This window comes from Etheostoma cragini, chromosome 3 (assembly GCF_013103735.1).
Source record: "Etheostoma cragini isolate CJK2018 chromosome 3, CSU_Ecrag_1.0, whole genome shotgun sequence".
Taxonomy (NCBI): Eukaryota; Metazoa; Chordata; class Actinopteri; order Perciformes; family Percidae; genus Etheostoma; species Etheostoma cragini.
The window spans coordinates 25,993,278-26,012,041 of record NC_048409.1 but is presented as its reverse complement, the minus strand read 5'-3'; the positions used below and the strand labels follow the sequence as shown (position 1 = coordinate 26,012,041).

The 18,764-nt window shown below is 38.8% G+C and overlaps 1 protein-coding gene across 3 annotated transcripts in view; it reads right to left on the bottom strand.

The window, feature by feature from the left end:
* Nucleotides 1-18,764, bottom strand: part of brip1 (BRCA1 interacting protein C-terminal helicase 1) — a 79,832-nt gene that overhangs the window by 31,216 nt on the left and 29,852 nt on the right. For all 3 annotated transcript variants that reach the window (XM_034867299.1, XM_034867301.1, XM_034867300.1), the window contains exons 17-25: nucleotides 12,933-13,045; nucleotides 12,758-12,840; nucleotides 12,290-12,607; nucleotides 10,158-10,880; nucleotides 5,944-6,447; nucleotides 4,889-4,956; nucleotides 3,852-3,930; nucleotides 3,500-3,712; nucleotides 2,661-2,803 (exon numbers count right to left, since the gene is read on the bottom strand). In XM_034867299.1, coding sequence (XP_034723190.1) covers nucleotides 2,661-2,803; nucleotides 3,500-3,712; nucleotides 3,852-3,930; nucleotides 4,889-4,956; nucleotides 5,944-6,447; nucleotides 10,158-10,880; nucleotides 12,290-12,607; nucleotides 12,758-12,840; nucleotides 12,933-13,045 — 2,244 coding nt within the window. The remainder of the gene's footprint in view (nucleotides 1-2,660; nucleotides 2,804-3,499; nucleotides 3,713-3,851; nucleotides 3,931-4,888; nucleotides 4,957-5,943; nucleotides 6,448-10,157; nucleotides 10,881-12,289; nucleotides 12,608-12,757; nucleotides 12,841-12,932; nucleotides 13,046-18,764) is intronic.

Genomic DNA, 18,764 nt, shown 5'->3' with positions numbered 1-18,764 from the left:
TTATATAAATAATAATACTGATACTGAGTGTTCAGTTTATGGTGCAAATGTCTTTATATTGTGTATTTGTGTTGTAGTGTGTATTTATGTTGCAGGGTGTGGCCCTATTAGGTGGGGGTCAAAAATCCCTCCAAAAAAGGTGGGGGTCAAAACTACCCCCCAAAAGTTGGACCTCTGCGCGTAAGTCGCATGCTCGTGCATGTGAAGCACTCGTAACAGTCGTGCGAAAGCATGTGAATCATGGACTATTAGGAAGGGGCTGATTTTCCCCCTAAAAAGGGGGATGTATGGTAGACTAGACAGTGAAAGTAATAGACATGCGCACGTTCCTGCACAGCTGCGCACGCAGTTGTGTTTGTCAAATTTGATGGAATAGACCAACTACATTTTTGTATAAATGAAGAAGAAAAAATGATGGTAAGTCAATGCTGCAGGGGGGAGGGGATTGTTTTAAAACGTTAATGGTTAAGGTTATGTGTTTAGGCAGTTAGCCTGTGTGTGATTTCCAGGATGTAATAGTCAGTGCTTTAAGCTGTCTAGGTAAACTACAAAGCAACTACACACCCTGCAACACAAATACACACACTACAACACAAATACACACACTCCACAACACATACACACACTACAATACGAATACACACTCTACAACACAAATACACACTATAACGACATTTGCACCATAAACTGAACACTCAGTATCAGTGTTTTTATTTATATCATATCTAATTATTGTAGTATTATTATTTATATCATATTATACTATTATTATATATACCATATTGTATTATTGCTGGAAAACAAGTCCATGCATTTGTTCCTACCAGGCTGGACTACTGTATTTCTTTATTATCAGGATGCTTTTTGTCCCACTAGAGCACTGCGCTCCCAGAATTAAGAGTTACTTGTGGTTCCTAGAGTCTCTAAAAATAGAATGGGAGTCAGAGCCTTCAGCTATCATGCTCCTCTCCAGTGGAATCAGCTTCCAGTCTGGGTTTGGGGGGCAGACATTTAAGAGTAAACTTAAAACTCTCCTCTTTGACAGAGCTTAAAGTTAGGGAGTGATGAGTGGCAGCGTTCGCCTAACCCGGCCCACCTGCTTCTCGTCATAGTCGCCAGATTCCTCTACCATATAATCAATAATATAATAAAATTAGAGGGAGGCAGGGCAGTACAACCCAACCAGGCTCCTCTCTTACCCTGTCTTTCTTAGTTATGCTGTAATAGTTTTAGACTGCCGGGGGACTAATTGTCTTGAGATAACTCTTGTTATATATTGATACCATAAAAAAAAAACTGAGTTAAAAATAATTGAGTCTGAAAGTGTCTAGATACAATCCTAAATGAAGCAGCATCAGCAGTATCCCGCATGGCTGAGTATGGCTGAGTTTCAGACTAACATACTGAAATTTATTTAACATGTGGTTGCAGGTGAATGGGTTTTCCAGTTATTCAACCTGTCTTTGCAACCTTTCTCCCAGCCAGGGTGAACATGGGTTCGACAATGAACAGATGTTTCCATAAAGCTATTATTTATTTTAGGCAACTACCTGAGATTTAAGAGTTACAGAAAGCTGGACAAACAAGAGCAGCACTTACAAGGAAGTAAGCAAAAGAGCTCAGTAAAAATGCTGTTGGACTCAAGTCAAGTAATGGTTTGACCAGATATCAACATGGGAGTCTCACATGAATGAGTCAAAAAACATTCACACTCACACATATCCATCCAGAGATAAAATAAACATTAGGGACTATTTTAACCTTTGTGGTGAGCAATGTTGTTTACGAGACACACTGTGGGAAGTATTCTGAATCCTTAAAATGTACACCCAAATTTGAGTTAACCCTTGTGTTGTCTTCCCTCATTTTCCTTGACAGATATTAAACCCTTAAAAAAATAAAATGATTATAGTGTGATTTTTACAAGCATGTTTTCTGTAGTCTGTAGGATAGGATGTGTATGCTGGGACGTCTCTGCAGCACTACAACACTTCATTCAGAACGGTTTGACACATATTTTGCCTTTAACAAATATTGGGCCCCTTTGCAATTTGGATATTGCACTAGTCCATATTGAGATTTCGATAAAATTGTGCAGAACTGTTTATAAAGCAAAAAATAAAAAATGATCACCCACTTCTGTATTTCAGGTCTTTTTAGCCAACTTCATTCCCATTTACTACCACTAGTTTTACACTTATTTTTGGAATGCATGGTCATTAAACCTCATTTATATGAAATTACATCTAAGAAATTAAATCCACCAGAAATTATTAATTATTTTGAGCAACAGTTAAGATCTGAGAAAAATATGTTGATGGATAATAATAGACTGTTTAGTGTCCATCTTTACAGTCCATCCATGTTATTTTTGGGCAATATGATGTAAAAGAAACCCATATTTTTTATATCGAAACTTTTGAAAATGGGTAGAATTTGACCCAAGGACATCATGAGGGTTATAATACTATGACCAAATGGCTGATTATTCAGTTACAATAAGTAATATGCAAAACAGTGGAAAAGTATAAAGGGGTGTTAATAAATTGGATTGTGGTTTCCACCAAATACCAATCAGGATTTCTATATATGACACTGTATATGAGCACACTGAGCATGTACATTTTCACATTTATATACAGTATATTCATAATGTTTACCTGATCTTGAGCCATGTCTCGAGGGCACTGAATCTCTGCTGCAATTAAAGCTGCAGACAGAAAGGGGCTTTGAGACAAACAGCCTTTGCACTGCAGAAATCTGGTAACAGAGCCCTCCTCGGGATTCCAGATGGCATTATATGCTGCATGAATGGAAAGCAGTGGGAAAGCATGTAACTTAAGAGGAAAAAAAATGTGCCATAAAAGGATCAAAGTGAAAGGCAGTGTTAGTGAAGCTACTTTGAAGGCATAGCTTTGCAAGCTACAGTACCAATTACTTCATACTGGAAGAAGGAGAAATGTAGTTTGGTTAACTAGAGCTACTTATAAAATTAAAACTACTTACAAAAATAAAGATCAAATTGAGAATGTACATGTGATACAAACTTATAACAAAATGTTAAGTCACCTGCCAGCTAAAAGTCCTATTCAAATGAGTGTATTGTGAAAAGTTGCCACTTGTCCATACATCAACCAAAGTAAATGTATTTGTTGATTAGTCAGACACCTACAGTACCTTCCAGAAAGAAGAGCCCATGAAGGGGCATTGTACCAAGAAGGATTACTCAGTTAGCCAGGTAACTTAGAAAATAGCATGCAGCAACTTCTCTAATAAATGATTAATAATAATAATCAATACTTAAAGTTTGTGATTTTTATAAAATACATTCATAAAAGTAATTATTTTCCTTTTATGGCCCAAAATTGGTTGTAGTTTCAGAAGTTAACGACACAACAAATGGTAAAACAGCTATTTGACTTCTTGAATGCTTAGTACAAGATTTATCACAACCACGTCTTATACTGTTCATGTCTTATCAAACCAGCGGTCAACGCACCAGTTAAACTGTGATCACAGTAGGGTTGCAGAGCACTCCTTAGGGCCATCAGTGATGCGAGACTTTGGACTACCAGCAGTGAGTCTGAGTTGTCTGAAATTGATGGCTGTTGTGGTGCACACCCGCAGCGGCGGGTCGCTGCTGTAGGACTAAAAGAGTCTTTTCTCAGAAAAGCTAGATGGTCTAATTCACAAACAACACGTCGTAGTGCACCTGGAAAATGAAGTCATAAAAGTGAAAATGAATACAAAAATACCAAAATGAATAACATTCACTTGGACTAACGGTTTAACTCAGATTATTTAGTTGTGATAAATAACTTCAAAGTAACTAAAGATTTCTTAGATATTACCATGTGCCACAGGAAGTAGTTCCTTTTCACACATAGAACAGTAGAGTCCCAGACAGCATGGCTTTTGGTCTTTGACTCTCTGTAAATAGAACAAAAAAGCAGTCTCAAGCTTTTTGATGCTTAAAGGGTAGCACTTTAAAGAAAAAGTGTGAATGTGTAGTGTCGAAAAATAGACACGAAAGGCAGCACTAAATTGGATTAATTAGTGTGAAGAAGAGTCCAAGGAGACAAAAGGTAACGTCTCTAAAACAGAGTCGTGAAGGGTAGTGACACTGACGGTGATCACGAAAAGTAGCACTAACATTGACTAATTAGTGTGAAGGTAGTCTCAAGTTCACACTTGTGTTTTATCTATTTTATGAATTTAAAAAGGATACTTGTGTTTTATCTGTTTAACTGATTTTGTGTAAAGCACTTTGAATTGCCCTGTTGCTGATATGTGCTACACAAATAAAGCTGCCTTGCCTTTCCTTGCCTTAAATTGCAATGTCCATATCTCAAATCTTTCTTTTTATATCCAAACTTTTAGAAATGTCTGTTAAGAAACATCTTTGAGGAGTTACTGAAAACATTTTCTGTATGGGTTAGGATTCGGGCAGATTCACAACACAGACACTGCCCATAAAGTGGAAAATGTGTTGTTTCTAAATGCTTATTTTGTATAAGTGCTAAAATTCTTTTTTTCTTATTTTGGTGGTACTCTTTGGCCATCTACTGTATTACTTTGGGTGGGATCAGACAATATTTTCCCTTTTTAGACCCTTCGTTTTAAGTGTTCACACAGGATTTTTACTCATTGCCGTCCACTGTGTTTTCTTTATGTGCTTCTGTGTGCAGGAAACAGACTAAGTGCAAAATCCACCACTGCATGTGAATGACAGCACTGGTCTGTTTCGACACGTATTGGTGTTATTTTAATTAATATAATTATGAATATTGCGATACAAAGAAAAGCCGATTAGAAAAAGGATATCCATTCACTGTCACTGATGATGAAGAAAACCAGTTTACTTGCCATCACTTGACTTGACACTTACCTTTCTTTTTGTAGAGGTGTTGTTAAATCTTCTGCGCGCCTGCTTGCAAGATCTCTGTATGTTTATAGCTTGGTTGAAAAAATTGAAGTTAGTTTACATAAATAAAGTAGCTGCAGACCTAGCAACACCAATGCAGTAGAATAAAAACAAACTATATTATCAAAGATGTTGAAAAGCAGTTAAGGGAATATTTCTACTTCTTAAAGTAAATAAATTGAGATCATTATACTGATATACATAAAAACATATATACATAATAAAAAAGCACACATGGTTTCAAAAAACATGTAATGCAATGTATTCATAATTTAAACATTATTATACAATGTGCTATACTGTAATCCGAGTCCCAAACTCTCTACTGGGTAGCACTTTTTATGAACTTTTGTGCCAAAGCATGTAATTCTTTACAGTTTCATATTGGTTTCACTACTCACTATTAACAAATACAGACCGAATCAGGCAAAAGGTAAATAAATATGTTTTATATTTCTGTAGGGTCCGCTCCAAAGTTTCCCTTCAATAAACTATTGAGGTGAAGGTCTGCAGTATTGAATGTAACTGGCTGAGCAATTAAATACTTGACAATAGATTGTGGCAGGATGAGCTCAAATACATACACCTTGCAACTGTGAGGTTGTCAACAGTGCTACTTCCCAGAGAGGCTGTAATAAAACCAGCTGATTAAGGGGCGCCCCTGGTAGCTCACCCGGAGTATGCGGCCCATGTACCAAAGCTCAGTAATTACTGCAGTGGCCAGGGTTCAATTCCAGCCCTTAACTGCATGTCTCCCCCCCACCTTCCTGTCTATAGTTGGCCTATTGATTAAAGGCAAAAAATAATCTTAACTAGTCAAGATGTAATTCTGTTTTTCTGCAGTTTCTGTTTTATCTGCCTTACAATGTAAAGGCAACTGGCTCCATTTTGTAATTCATTTTGTAATGTACTGCAAACTATTATGTTCAACCTTCTCCAGTGTGCTATTCAACATTGGCACTTACACTCATTGATTTGTAAAACCTATGATTTCATATTCTAAATAGACTATATAATACCTTTTGGTTTTGTGTGCTGACATCCTGGACCATCCTCTGCTGGACTAGCAGGACTACACCCTGCTGCTGCAGCTTCTTGAAGACCCCCTATGTCTTCTTTCTTGGGAATCACAATGTCAAACTCAATCCTTGTGGAACTACCAGGTGTGGTAGGCCCTTTTTTAAGAGCTTTGTGTTCCCTCACACCCACAGTGGACTCTCCTGACTCAGTTACACTGTCATTTACCCTTCGTTTCAAGATTAGCTCTGTCTGCTGGCAGGTAATCCAGCTATCATCCTGAACCTCGGGGGGAAAATGTGACTGATAAGCATTCTCTTGAACTATGTCTTTTTTTGAGCAGTATACTCTGACAGGTCTGGCTTTAGATGGTCTGCTCTTCAAACCCGGCTTCATTGCTTTTGACTCATAATCTGGTCTGGCTGTGTCAGTCTTCCTTTGGCTGCTCCTGGTCTCAATCTGCTGAAGACAGGCTCTCCCTACACTTTTGGCTTCACAGTATCCACCTGTCAATTGACATTAAGTCACATATTTAGCAAAAGGATAAATCTGGCAGTCATGTTTCCCTGGAACAAACAGGAATGTTGTTGGAAAATTATTAGATTAACTGGTGTTTATTCTTTAAATCGGCCTTGGGCGTCATGACAGGCTGGCAGCTACAAACAGCATTGAAAGATGATGAGCTAGAGAACACTACCTTTAGTGCTTTAAGTGTTTTTTATTGAATGGATGTTAATTTGGATGTTATTTAACACTATTGATTATGCCTGCACAATCCTTGGAAAAATATGAATCATGCAGTACCAAACAGATTTTCTTTTGCCACCAATAGCACATTGAGCATCACCACAAGCCTGTAAACAAGGGCCTTCAATGAAGAGAAGGGAGAGCACTGCAGCGCTTGGGAGAGCTTTAAAACCTATTTTATACAGTCTATGTTTAAAACTCACGGACAAAAGTAGTAGAGTTTGTGATGCAGTCGGCTTGTAAAATTAAATGAGAATTGAAGTCATAAAAAATTCAGTTATTTAAAAATTAAATCGCGAACAGGGTGAATGAAAATCAAAATTTTGTAATGATTAATCGTGCAGGCCTACTATTGATCGTCAAAAGGTGGAAATTATTTCAATTGAGACATAATGTTTAGACACACTTCCAGTTGGTTTGGTCCAGTTTGCCTTCAAACTATAATTAATCAACAGACGCTGGAGGTTTCAACCATTTATCTTCCACTTTTAGTTAATTATTTCATTAATTCTGTGCTGGCCTTCTAACCTATTTATCACATACTCAAAATTGCAGCAGGTGGTGGTCAGGTCCCGCGCAGTCATCACATTGTAGATGGTAGTTTATTGTGAGAAATTTACTAAAAGGTTAGCCACACACAAGTTCAAAATGCCATTTGTGTTTTTTTTTTTTCATGTTAGCTGCCGCCACGACACAATCTTTTAACATTCCCCTGGCAACTGTAGAAGTCCCCACTGATGTACACATAAACTAGCTGGGAATCACTCTTGTAGTTTACTAATGAGGCCAGCCTACAATTACACGTCCAAGGAGACGAAAGGTAGCGTCTTTAAAAATAGAGTTGTGAAAGGTAGTGACACTGAGTGTGATCACAAAAGGTAGCACTAAAATTGACTAATTAGTGTGAAGGTAGTCTCAAGTGGGTTAGAGTTAGTGTTTTATCTGTCTTAATGTTTTTACTTTAAACTGTTTATACTTGTGTTTTATCGGTTTTTTACTTATTTTGTGTAAAGCACTTTGAATAAATGAAATGTGCTGTACAAATAAAACTGCCTTGCCTTGCCTTACACCAGTAGTGAGTTCAACTTTTCCTGACAAATTATAAATAAATTTTAAAGAGAGGAAAGTTTTCATTTTACTTGACACTTTATGAAGACGGATTGTTGACCATTCACTAATTCACTACTTCAGAATTTAAATTGGGCAAACAGCACAAATCTGTGAAATTTCATTTAATTTGGATGGTGCGATTTTTTTTGTTGATGCATTACCACTTTGTTAAATGGAGTTTGTTGTAAATTTGTTTAGTCCTGTATTTCTTTTTTTTTTTAAACTAATAATGTTTTGTTGGTATAGCTTTAATGATTTACGGTTGGGGGGAAAAGCTGAATTATTTTAATGGGAAGAAACACAGTGATTCACAGCCATTACCAAGACTTTCAGTAATGCGGGCTCCCTATTAGGTGCTTTTAACACACATTCGCTGGCCTCTCCACGCTCTGTGTTTGATGATGTTAACGAGTGACCATGCACAATTACATGCACAAGGCTCTTGGGGAGGCAGTTGATGAGCAAAGAAAGGCTTTAATGGAACACTTGTCTACTCTGCTCGCCTGTGCAAATCACACAGTGGTGAAGTTTGCGCTGTAATGAGACAAATCACATTAGTGTAATGATGTTTAATCTCATTTTTTTTGTCTCCCTTCAAGTTAGCCTGTTTGATGATTCTGCATTTAGCATTGACTTGATTAAATGACCTCAGCTCCTCAAACTCAACCAACCAAATATGTCCAATAACTGCTGATTATACATACGTACTACATTGCACATAAATAGGTCACAAATAATCAGTTTTCATCCACGTATAAAATTACAAAAAAGAAAAGAGGTTAAGATCTAAATGTCAGTGAATTATACAGGACTCCAAATACAGAAACAACAACGTAAATGACTGGTAAGAATATCACTGGCTTAGTTTTACGTATTTAATAATATATTTTATTACATATATTATTTAATTGGTGAACATGTTTTAACATATACTGTATTAGTAGTAGAGCCTATGTGAAGATATACACTAAGCTGACAGTTTAAGTCTACCGAGCTAAAACTGATGCAGTCCTGCAATAAACCTTTTTTTGTCAAAGCAGTTTAGCGAGGCGATGGCCATTTAGGAAGCTTTAGTTTGTGCTGCTGAATTGTACTGTGTAGTAGACTGAGAGGTACCCTTATTGATATAAATAATGGACAAAATATTAGAATATAGTATTTTGTTTTTATTGTGCAGCAGTCTTATTGGAAAGTGGTGAAAGTAACAGTGCATTTCCATTTTCTGCTACTTGTACTGTTATTCTATGACATGGAAGAAAATATTGTATAATTTAGTCGACCACATTTATTAGCCAGCTGCAGTTTCTAGATACTATTCAGTTTAAGATTTTACAAAAACTAGATGATCGATTTATAAAATATGATGAATTGTTATAGATTAAAGTATATAAAGTATATATTACAGTATGTAAAATAGTCAAAATGATCTTAACCACCACTAATTACAATAGTAAAGCACATCTTTCACGTTAATGCATTAGTAATAATGATGTATAACGGAATAATACATTAATTTCATTCTGCATTAAGAGTTTACTTTTGATATTTTTAAGCAGATTTTGTTTTGTACTTCCACCACTGAATTTTGGCAAAACATGTCTGTGATTTTAAAAGAAAAAAAAAACACTGGCAAAGAAAAAAGGATGAAAGAGAATATCAATGAAGCGCTAACTTTTAATCTTATTGTGACTCAACAGAATTTATATGAATGCTTGTACTTAAAGTAAATCAAATGTGTATCTACACCACTTGAGTTTACAACACATATTTACATAATTGCAATTGAAAAAGTAAAGGTCGCTTCTTTAAGTGAAATCAGGCATGTCTAAAGCATCCAGGTTCCTCAACCATCCATACAAACATCATTAAAACGGAACTAAACAATTTTTTTACTTCTTAGGAAAACAAATTAGGTTTCTGTACTTTAATGATTTGTTATGAGGAACATTCAATCAGCGCTACAATTTCAATGCTTTATGTTATACGTTTAACTGAGAACCGGCCTTCATGGGTTTAATAAGATGCGCTGTCACACTACATTAGAAGCTGACCTGCGATAGCTGAAGCCTCATCATCTACTGTATTCATGGTAAGAGTGTGTGGGCTAGTTGCCTGAGGCAGCTGTAACATGCATAGATACTTTCCAACATAGGGTTTCAAATTCTGCAAGATAAACTGTGAAACTATGCAGCCATGGTATGAACTGAATATGGTACACGACAGTGTTCTGTATCAATAACCGTTTCACTTTTGTTTTACTGCCAAGCTAATAGGCATTGAACAGGTTATTGGCACTATAATTGCATTTTAGATATTCTGCTTTGTTCACGATATGTCTCGTGTTCAGGTTATTAGTTACCTGATGGAGTGGAGGGAGCTTTCTGCTTGGACCTGGACAACCTGCGAAGCCTACTGTCTGTCTGCCTGCTCTGGTTATCGCTCTGCTCTCCCTCCTCACCTTGCTTCTGTTCTATAATTTTTTCTTCCTGTCCCTGTGACAACTCTGTGCTCTCCTTAGTGACTGAAATAGCAATCTGTCCATCAAAAGCAGAGGCCTGCTCCTGCCCTCGGGCCTGCTCAGAGCCAAAAAGTTCTTCTGACAGCAGGGCAGGGCTTTCTGCCCCTATACCCATCCTGGGAGGTGACTTGGTCTTCCCATCTTTCTGTTGACTGCCTTCGTTGCCTTCCTCGTCAAAAAGTTCTGGAGTAAAGAAGATAGTTTGGTCCTCCTCCTCTTCATCTGGATTGTCACAGCAGGGAGGAAATGTAACTGGAGAAGGATCAAGAGCCAGATTGTTTGGTTCCACTTGGATTTCACTGGAACTGTCTTCAGCCCCTTGTTTAGGAGATGTTGCCTCAGTCTTCTTTTGCAGAGAGGAGATCTGCTGTTTCTGATTGTGCTCCGAATGATTAGATGTTTCCAAGTGCTGGCTGAAACTACTGGGGCCTTTTCTTTTAAATATTGGCTTCTTGAAGCTGGTGCTGATGGGGCTGGAGGTGAAAATGTGGTACAGAGGCTGAGCTGTTCTTTTTTGAGGCGATGGGGGCTCTGCTGCGGGGCTGTGCATTGTATTCAACCATTCTGCATCAAGGACACAAAACGTTTGAATCAGTTAACACTTGATATTTATCAACCTAATACTGGCATATAACCGAAGACAATGGAGCAAACATGTTAAGACTCAAAGAAGCTTTTAAGTCTCACAATGAAATGAGATTGGTATGCGGAGCACCTTGGCTGCCACGGCTATCTTACAAAGAAAGATATAAATGCATGCTTACGCTCAATATAATCCAAACAAAGGTCAAGGGGATTTAATTAAAAGCAACAGTCCAACATCTGCTCATCAGCTCGCTCCAGCGCCACTCAGGCACGCAAAAGACCTTACAGTAATGAGGCAAGCCACTCAACTGATCCTATGGCCCCCACCCCCTACTCTGAGGGAGGGGTGGGGGTCTGCTACTGCTCTGCTACCACCCATATCCACCACACAGAATTCAACTGGGCAAACAGCTCAATCTTGTCATGACCCCCGATAGAATGGGTGCTAGCCAAGCCAATGTGCAAACACGTCACCTAAACATATTTTCTTGTGGCGATGTCATGCTCATACATCCTTGAGCACAAAAATGACATGCACCTTTTGATGACTGTCTTTTCAAAACTGATTACTTTACATTTCATAATTCATGTAGAAAAAAGAGATGAACTAGGTCTAAGACAGTGGGAACCGTGAAGTTGCATTGGCAAATCTCTTCTATGTATTTATTTATCAGGTTTAGCCACAATAGAGGCACAAGACATTTTCATCCCAACCCAATCATGAATTTAATATATTGAAAGCAGAAACTAAAATGTATATAATAAAGCAGAATGTTTCTTCTTAGGGATATGCTCGAACAGTGTTGAGGCCGAATGAAACACTGGTTGTTTCTACATAGTGTTTGTGGTTATGGGTGTTATTTTGTCAGTTGTGGTGTTGCTTTAGGTTCCCTGGCCTTTCACATAACTTACATTGCAAAATAAAAGGCATTTCTGAACTAAACTTCAACCAACATTCATGCTTAAAGGATAAGTCTTACAATGTTCTATGTTTTTCTCACTGTCAACAAATCTTTTCAAAAGACAACCAACAATGAATGAAGTATTGTGTGTGTAGCCAAAGCTTTTTTATATATATATATATATATATATATATATATATATATATATATATATATATATATATATATATATATCTCTCTCTCTCTCTCTCTTATTCCTCTACGCCATAGAGCCATTGTTGTCCAAAAACTATTAAAACGTTTCAATAAGCTACATTGTTGCACAGGGTGACATGTTCCATCATTACCCCCCCGTCCCTTAAGAGGTAGACAACAGTTTAACAGAAACAAATTATAAAATTGCTAAATTTATGGCTTGGATAATATTTCAGAGATATTAACCTTGTAGCAGCAAAACTCCACTTTCAACTTTTTGATTTGGCTCACCTGCTTTTTCATTTTGTTTAGCTTTCATCTGTGTATGAGAAAGTAAATGGATGGTGGAGGGGCTTGTGTTCTGCTGAGGTTCAGGCAGTTTGACGTATGAGCGAGGTGTCTGAGGTTCTGTGGCCTTGGGCAGACCCTGTCCCTCCAGAGTTACTGACAAGTAACTGTTTGGAGATGAGACGGCAGAGCTGAGGGTCTGAATGTCTGCAAGAGCCCCCTCCACCTTCTGTTGCACCTGAGAGAATGCTTCCAGAGACTGCATGGCATTGCTGAAGGTGTCGTGATGCTGGACAAGCTGGCGGACCCATTTAGACAGACCTGAGATTACACAAACACACACATTAGATACAAACACTATCAAAAATCCTACAGTGGATAACTATTGCCATCTAGTGTTCAAGTTGAAAGGCTGTGTAGTCAACAAATTATGTCAGTCAGTGTTCACACACTGTAAACATTATTGAGTACCTGTGATGTACTTATTGGGATTATTCCTGTAACGGTCATCCACTAGAATTAGGGCGCCCCAGTCATTCTTGTGGCGTATACACCTGTAAAATTAAATTTGAGGATTAAAGTAAAAAAGGCAGGGAGCACAAAAGTAAATCTTCAGTAAAACTCTAGCTGTAGAGGACCGATTTACCTTCCCAGGGCCTGGTTTAGAGCTCTGTAGGCCTGAATCTCATACCAACGATTGCCTGGGAGAAGACCTCTGGATTTGCAGTGTTGGTCATTGTACTTCATCTTCAGTTCCACCTGAAAACACAGGCCAGCATATTAAAAGATGATTTAATGTCTTATGGGACAGCATTTGGACACCAGTCCATCAAAACTGAACATGTTGCACAACTGTTTTCCAATTTACCCTGCTTTATACACCAATTGTTTTTGTTAGCGTGCATTCATCATAGTGTCCGAGGTTCTTTCAGGTACCTTTGGCCACTTAAATAGTGTGAATAGGTTAACATAAATACTAGGTACACACCACAACATTTCCATCATCTTTTGAGAAAGTGGTAAACCCAAGAGATTAAAGCTGATCAAATAAATTGAAGAAAATAAAATATGATGCCATAAAAATAAAGGCGAAATGCCCAAAAATTGTTTAAAAATAAGTTACTGGCAACTGATTATTTGATAATTGTTCACAATGCTTTGCAGGGTGTATGACTTTTGAATTTTCCCTATTGGTCCCAAAGACTTTTTCCCCTGAGGACAAATGCCACAAAGCAGTGGTCTCAGGTGAAATGTTTATGCTACCTGGTCCCAGGTCCCAGGTCTGGGCATTAGGCCTATCTAGAGAAACAAGATGTTCTTTTTTCAGCTAAAATAGAATGATTGGTAAAGAAACTTGACACACAAAGGGGACATTCAGAAAGAAGTAACAGCTCCAACTTGTCTGCCTGGGAAGATTCTTGTTATTCTAAGATTAGACTTTTTTCCAAACAAGGTAATTCTTTCTCTGGGGCACGGGATATAAGGCAGGATATCACTGCTGTACTGTTGCAAGACGTTTGTCACTCTCTAGCTGGTGTGTGCATTGTCAAAAGTGTTCTTTTCGTTTGATTGTTCTCTGGAGAAAACAATTAAAACTTTACCAAAGACCAAACCCTGATTCAGTTTGCAGCTTGTCTCTATTTTGTTTCAACAAAGTCTCACTTCCAACAAATTCCTCTCTCGACAATGACTACTAAAGATATTAAACTAAAAACCTGTTTGAGGGCACCTGGCAAAAAGGGTTTCATACATGTCTACTGATTGAGAATTAATAGGATTGATCATTTATATAATGGGGAAACTAAGTGGGCGATGTATCTGGGGCACACCAAACAAAAACTATTCAGGACCGGAAGGAATTGGGTATTACTTGCCCTCGCAGACAGATGTGTTTTGAAAGGGGAACAGAGGGGCTAAAGAGAGGCCATGACCGAGTAGAGTGGAGGTAGGAGGGGCAGACAAGGTGGCCTAGGTGACATGAAGCATCCCTGCACAAAAATGCCAGGAAAGCATCCATCCATTTGCATCTGTCGCTGCTGATTTTAGCGCTAACCTTTCAGAATTGACAAGTGAAAAGTTCAGCTGGGCGTCTGACGGGATGCCATGCAGGGCAGGCTGCTGAACGAGGCTTTAACTGCTTTTGACAGGTACCGCGTGTTCGCCCTGAGCCACCAAACACAGGGCTGTGGCAGGTACAGCCTGTTCCTTTACGCACATCACGCAATGCCACTCTGGCCTGTCTGGGCTTGTGTACATAAACAAACAAGTAGAGTCACAGGAATTCCTAAATGTCACCACAAAGTTAGACTATGACTAAAAACACCTCACCTAAGAAGCATACAAACGAGCAACATCTCCCACCACTAAACAAAAACTACACGGACACTAAAAAACCTCTATTGTTTGTATGATGCCAGTCTAGGCTTTTCAGGAGATCTAAAATACAGATTGTATCTGCGAAAAATACAATAGTATAGTAGTACAGGATTTCAATGGGGTCATAGAGCCGTGTCACAGGACGTTATGTTAATCCTGCTGGCTTCATGGTGAGATGTTTGTCAATGTATGAGACACCAGAGCAGTTAAAGAATCTACTTCTCAACCCACAGCTTGAGCAGAAAGGCCAATAGCCTCAAGCCATTGGTGTCATCTAAATCCAATCACAGTCCATTTCAGCGTTCGAGCCATCACATCCCGGGTCTGTACCATGTCATCGTCCAATCTAACATGACAGGTTGCATATGTGAAAAAGCCAATTCTGGCTGCTAGCAAATCTCGCAAATGTGCAAGAAACCACAAGCTAGAAGGGATTAGTTAAAATGTCAAGAGATCACTCGCCTGCTTTGGCCTTGTCCTCTACAGCTACCTGTTCATCCCTAAAAACATATATTTGACCACTAGGCATGATTCGCAGCTGAGCGCATCTGTTTGAGCTACATTTTACGCAGGGTGTGTGTATGTGCGCGTCATTGTCAGTGTGCACGCCTCTGGCAGTCAGGGACATCTTGTGCTTGTCACGGAGATTGCTGAGCGCCTCATCTGCCACATAAGGCTGAGCTGACAGCTGAGTGGCTCATCTTGAAGACAGTGTCCGTGTCTGTGTCTGTGTCCGTGTGTATGTGTGTGTGTGTGTGTGTGTGTGTGTGTGTGTGTGTGTGTGTGTGTGTGTGCACACGCTCACTAGGGCATCATACTATCACATTGCTTTCCAACATACTCATGGATCAGCTCACATCAAGCCTGCACACAGAATCCTCCTTATTCTTTTGTTTTCGGTGTCTTATGTTCCACTAAAGAAATAACTATTTAGAACATAAATGAATGGAAAAATCTAATTTCTAGATTTAATCTATTTGCGAAGGTTGAGGCTTACCTTAAGTTCCAAAGGGTAATGAATAGGGGTAGCTATGGAACAGGGCTGTAATATTTGAGTTGATCTCAGTGTCTTTTATATAGAGCAGGTCTAGACCATACATAATTCACATTTCTTCTAGAAGATATATGATATCATATGATCAGCTGGACAGAGATGGCAGGCTAAAGTTTTAGTTCCCGGCCCAACCTTGCTAAATAATTGTTTTCTACGGTTCCACCTCCAATATTATTATAAATATTCTCGAGAGTCAATTAAAGAAGAATGGCAAACTAGAACAGAACCCAACACAGCAATAAAGATTCCATTGCAGAGGCCTTACTGGAAAAACTGAAAATCTACTTTGAACAGCGATTTGTTCATTCAGCAGGTGGGGATCAACAACAACTATCAATCAACATTTCTAACTGCAAGCCTCGGCTTGCAGTTAGAAACAATCTAAAACTGTGGAAAGCAACTCAAGTATTCTTGATAGCAATGGCAAAGTTTTTCAAGAGCTGCAGGTGAAGCTAGCTGATATGGAGGACGGAAACAGAAGATGCAACATCTGCATCGTCAGGTTGAAAGAAGGGCTAGAAGGCTCTAATGCTATCTAGTATCTCTCCCGCTCCTTGCCTAAAGTGGTTCCCAAAATTGGCAGATGTTCAGATTGAGATTAAGAAAGCCCCCTGAATTTACAGTGATAGGCGCCACAAGACTTTGGACCCTTGGCTCAACATTGCTGAATCCTTGAAATCCATGCTGAAGAATTTTGTGCTTTAGCCTCCTTACTTCTATCTGTGCATGGGTTTGGTCCCGTATGTCTTATGTCCGTGTAGGTCTGTTTTCGTATGTCTTAATGGTAAGCTGCAGACTCCATTCCTTCTGTTGTGTTTTTATAAGGTCTCCCCCCCTCCCTGTCTTTCCTCTGTGTTTTTTGGTCCTGGGACGCGTTCTTATGTGTTAATATATTGTTTGTTAATTGTATTACAAAAATATTTGACCACAAAAAAATTCTACGGAGAATAGATAAGCACATAAGAAATTGAGTCCATACTAGTTTAATGATAGCCAGACAGATTATTTTGAGAGGATAGAAAAATGAAGGGGTACCGTCAAATCAGGAGTGGGCTTGTGAGATCGCTAGAGTTGCATTTGAAAAGATGTCATACAATAGGTTTGTCAGATTTGATGTCCACACTAGAAAATGGGTAAACTACCCAGGAAGCAAAGTGCTGAGGAGAAGCATATGCTATGTGCTTATGGTTTTATCAAATCACAAGTGGGGGGTTCAGGCGGGGAGGGGATATGTTGATTTTTTAAAGTGTATGTTGTTTTAAAAAACAAATAAAAATTGTTAATCATTAAAAACAAATGCACAAAGTGGGCAGTTTGTGAGTCGGGTCAAAAGGTCATGGCTACAGCTGTGGTATCAACCCTTAACATTATTTTGTACCAATATGCACTGCACCAAGTAATAGAATGCCGAAGACAGCAAACTGATCAAAGACAGATCATATTAATTTTACTTTAGCCACATTTTCATGTATGGCTGTTGTGTTTTAACAGCGCTCAACAATTTAGAACTTTGGCTTCTTTCGTAAATGAAGAATGGGAGTTGTACAAAAGAATGTTGACTAAGATGTCTTTCTAAAGCTGGCCTGTGGTGCTGACAAGGACAGTACAAGTCGTGATCATATATTATAGGGCCTTCTTTCAAAGGCTGATAATAAAGCCATATGTACATTCTTTAGTGTGCCTGGAGCATCCATCATCCCCTCTTCTTGATGATTTCCATGAACTCTTCAACATTCCTCCCAAATCCCCTTTATCCATCCATTTTACATGCTTGCAGGCCTTAAAAATGCTCTTGTGGTTGTCTTTAATGCAGGGCAGCAGCAAGAGGTTGACTGAGCCCTTCATTAAACTAAGAGAGATGCCTTATCAGTTGTAAGTGTCTTTTTATTGCTTGTTAAAGCCACTTATTGTTTGACTCACTCGCGAAGGATTTGACTTTTCACTGTAAAACATGCCATTGGAAAACCTCAACATAAATGTAATACCACCTTTGGCAGGGCTTTCTCTGCAGAGGACTTTTCAAGTTCAACCTTTGATCTTTGTCACAATAACACAACAAGCCAGTAAAATGCCATGCTATGTGCTTAGGCTCTAGCTTGTAAGAGTTATACCTGTCTGGGAATGCAGGCCATGATGGAATCTGAAGTCCTGGAGTAGTTTAAAATGGAGAGAAGCTGGGAGAAAGGCTGGGCATACACCTCTTATCCTAGCAATGGGGTGCTGCCGTGTGAGTGTGGCATAGAATGAATGGATTAATGCCGGAGCCCATGTGTGCTCTTAAGAGAATTTGCACATGTTAGCACTAGTGCACGGAAGTGACAATGTAAGAACATGTCACACATGTGCTTGTGTGCATTAAGTGGACCAGATGTTTTGGTGGGAAACATATGGTGTAAATATAATAGGGTGTTAATATGAATCATTTAGGCAGGTGACAATGTGAAAGAAAACACATTAACAATCTTAAAATAAGAAACAATACAATTACTGGTGTTTAAAAAAAAAAAACTTGGGAGTGCATAATGTAGCAGAGGACCATCGCTTTGCCTGAAATTAACACCGGGTTCACACTGTTGTGGAAGCACCGATATATGTCAATTATGTACAAACAGTAGCCTTGTCGTTATAACCAGATGCACATTTTGAGCAAAAGAAAATTAAATAAACAGCAATGAGCAGTTGTAACAACGTAGGTCAGCAAGCCAAATCAGCAGAGCTTCATTACGTTAAAAAGGTTGCTCCGCAGCTATGTCAGCAACACTTGTTTGAAACAACTTTAGTATAGATCACTGCATGCAGGGCCATCATGCATCCTTATTCAGAGACAACACTGAATTACTCTTCAAGTAGAATTGACCATAACATGTAATGGTATTGACTAACCAATAGTGGATACACCATTACCATGTGCTAGTGCGTCTGCATTTGTGTGACCCCTGAAGAGCCTGTTATCTCCCTGAGAGAGTGCTACAGCAGTATACTGTATGTGCTTCTTTAACATGAGGGCTACGAGGGCTGGCTGCATGGCTTTAACAGTCATTAGTGTCA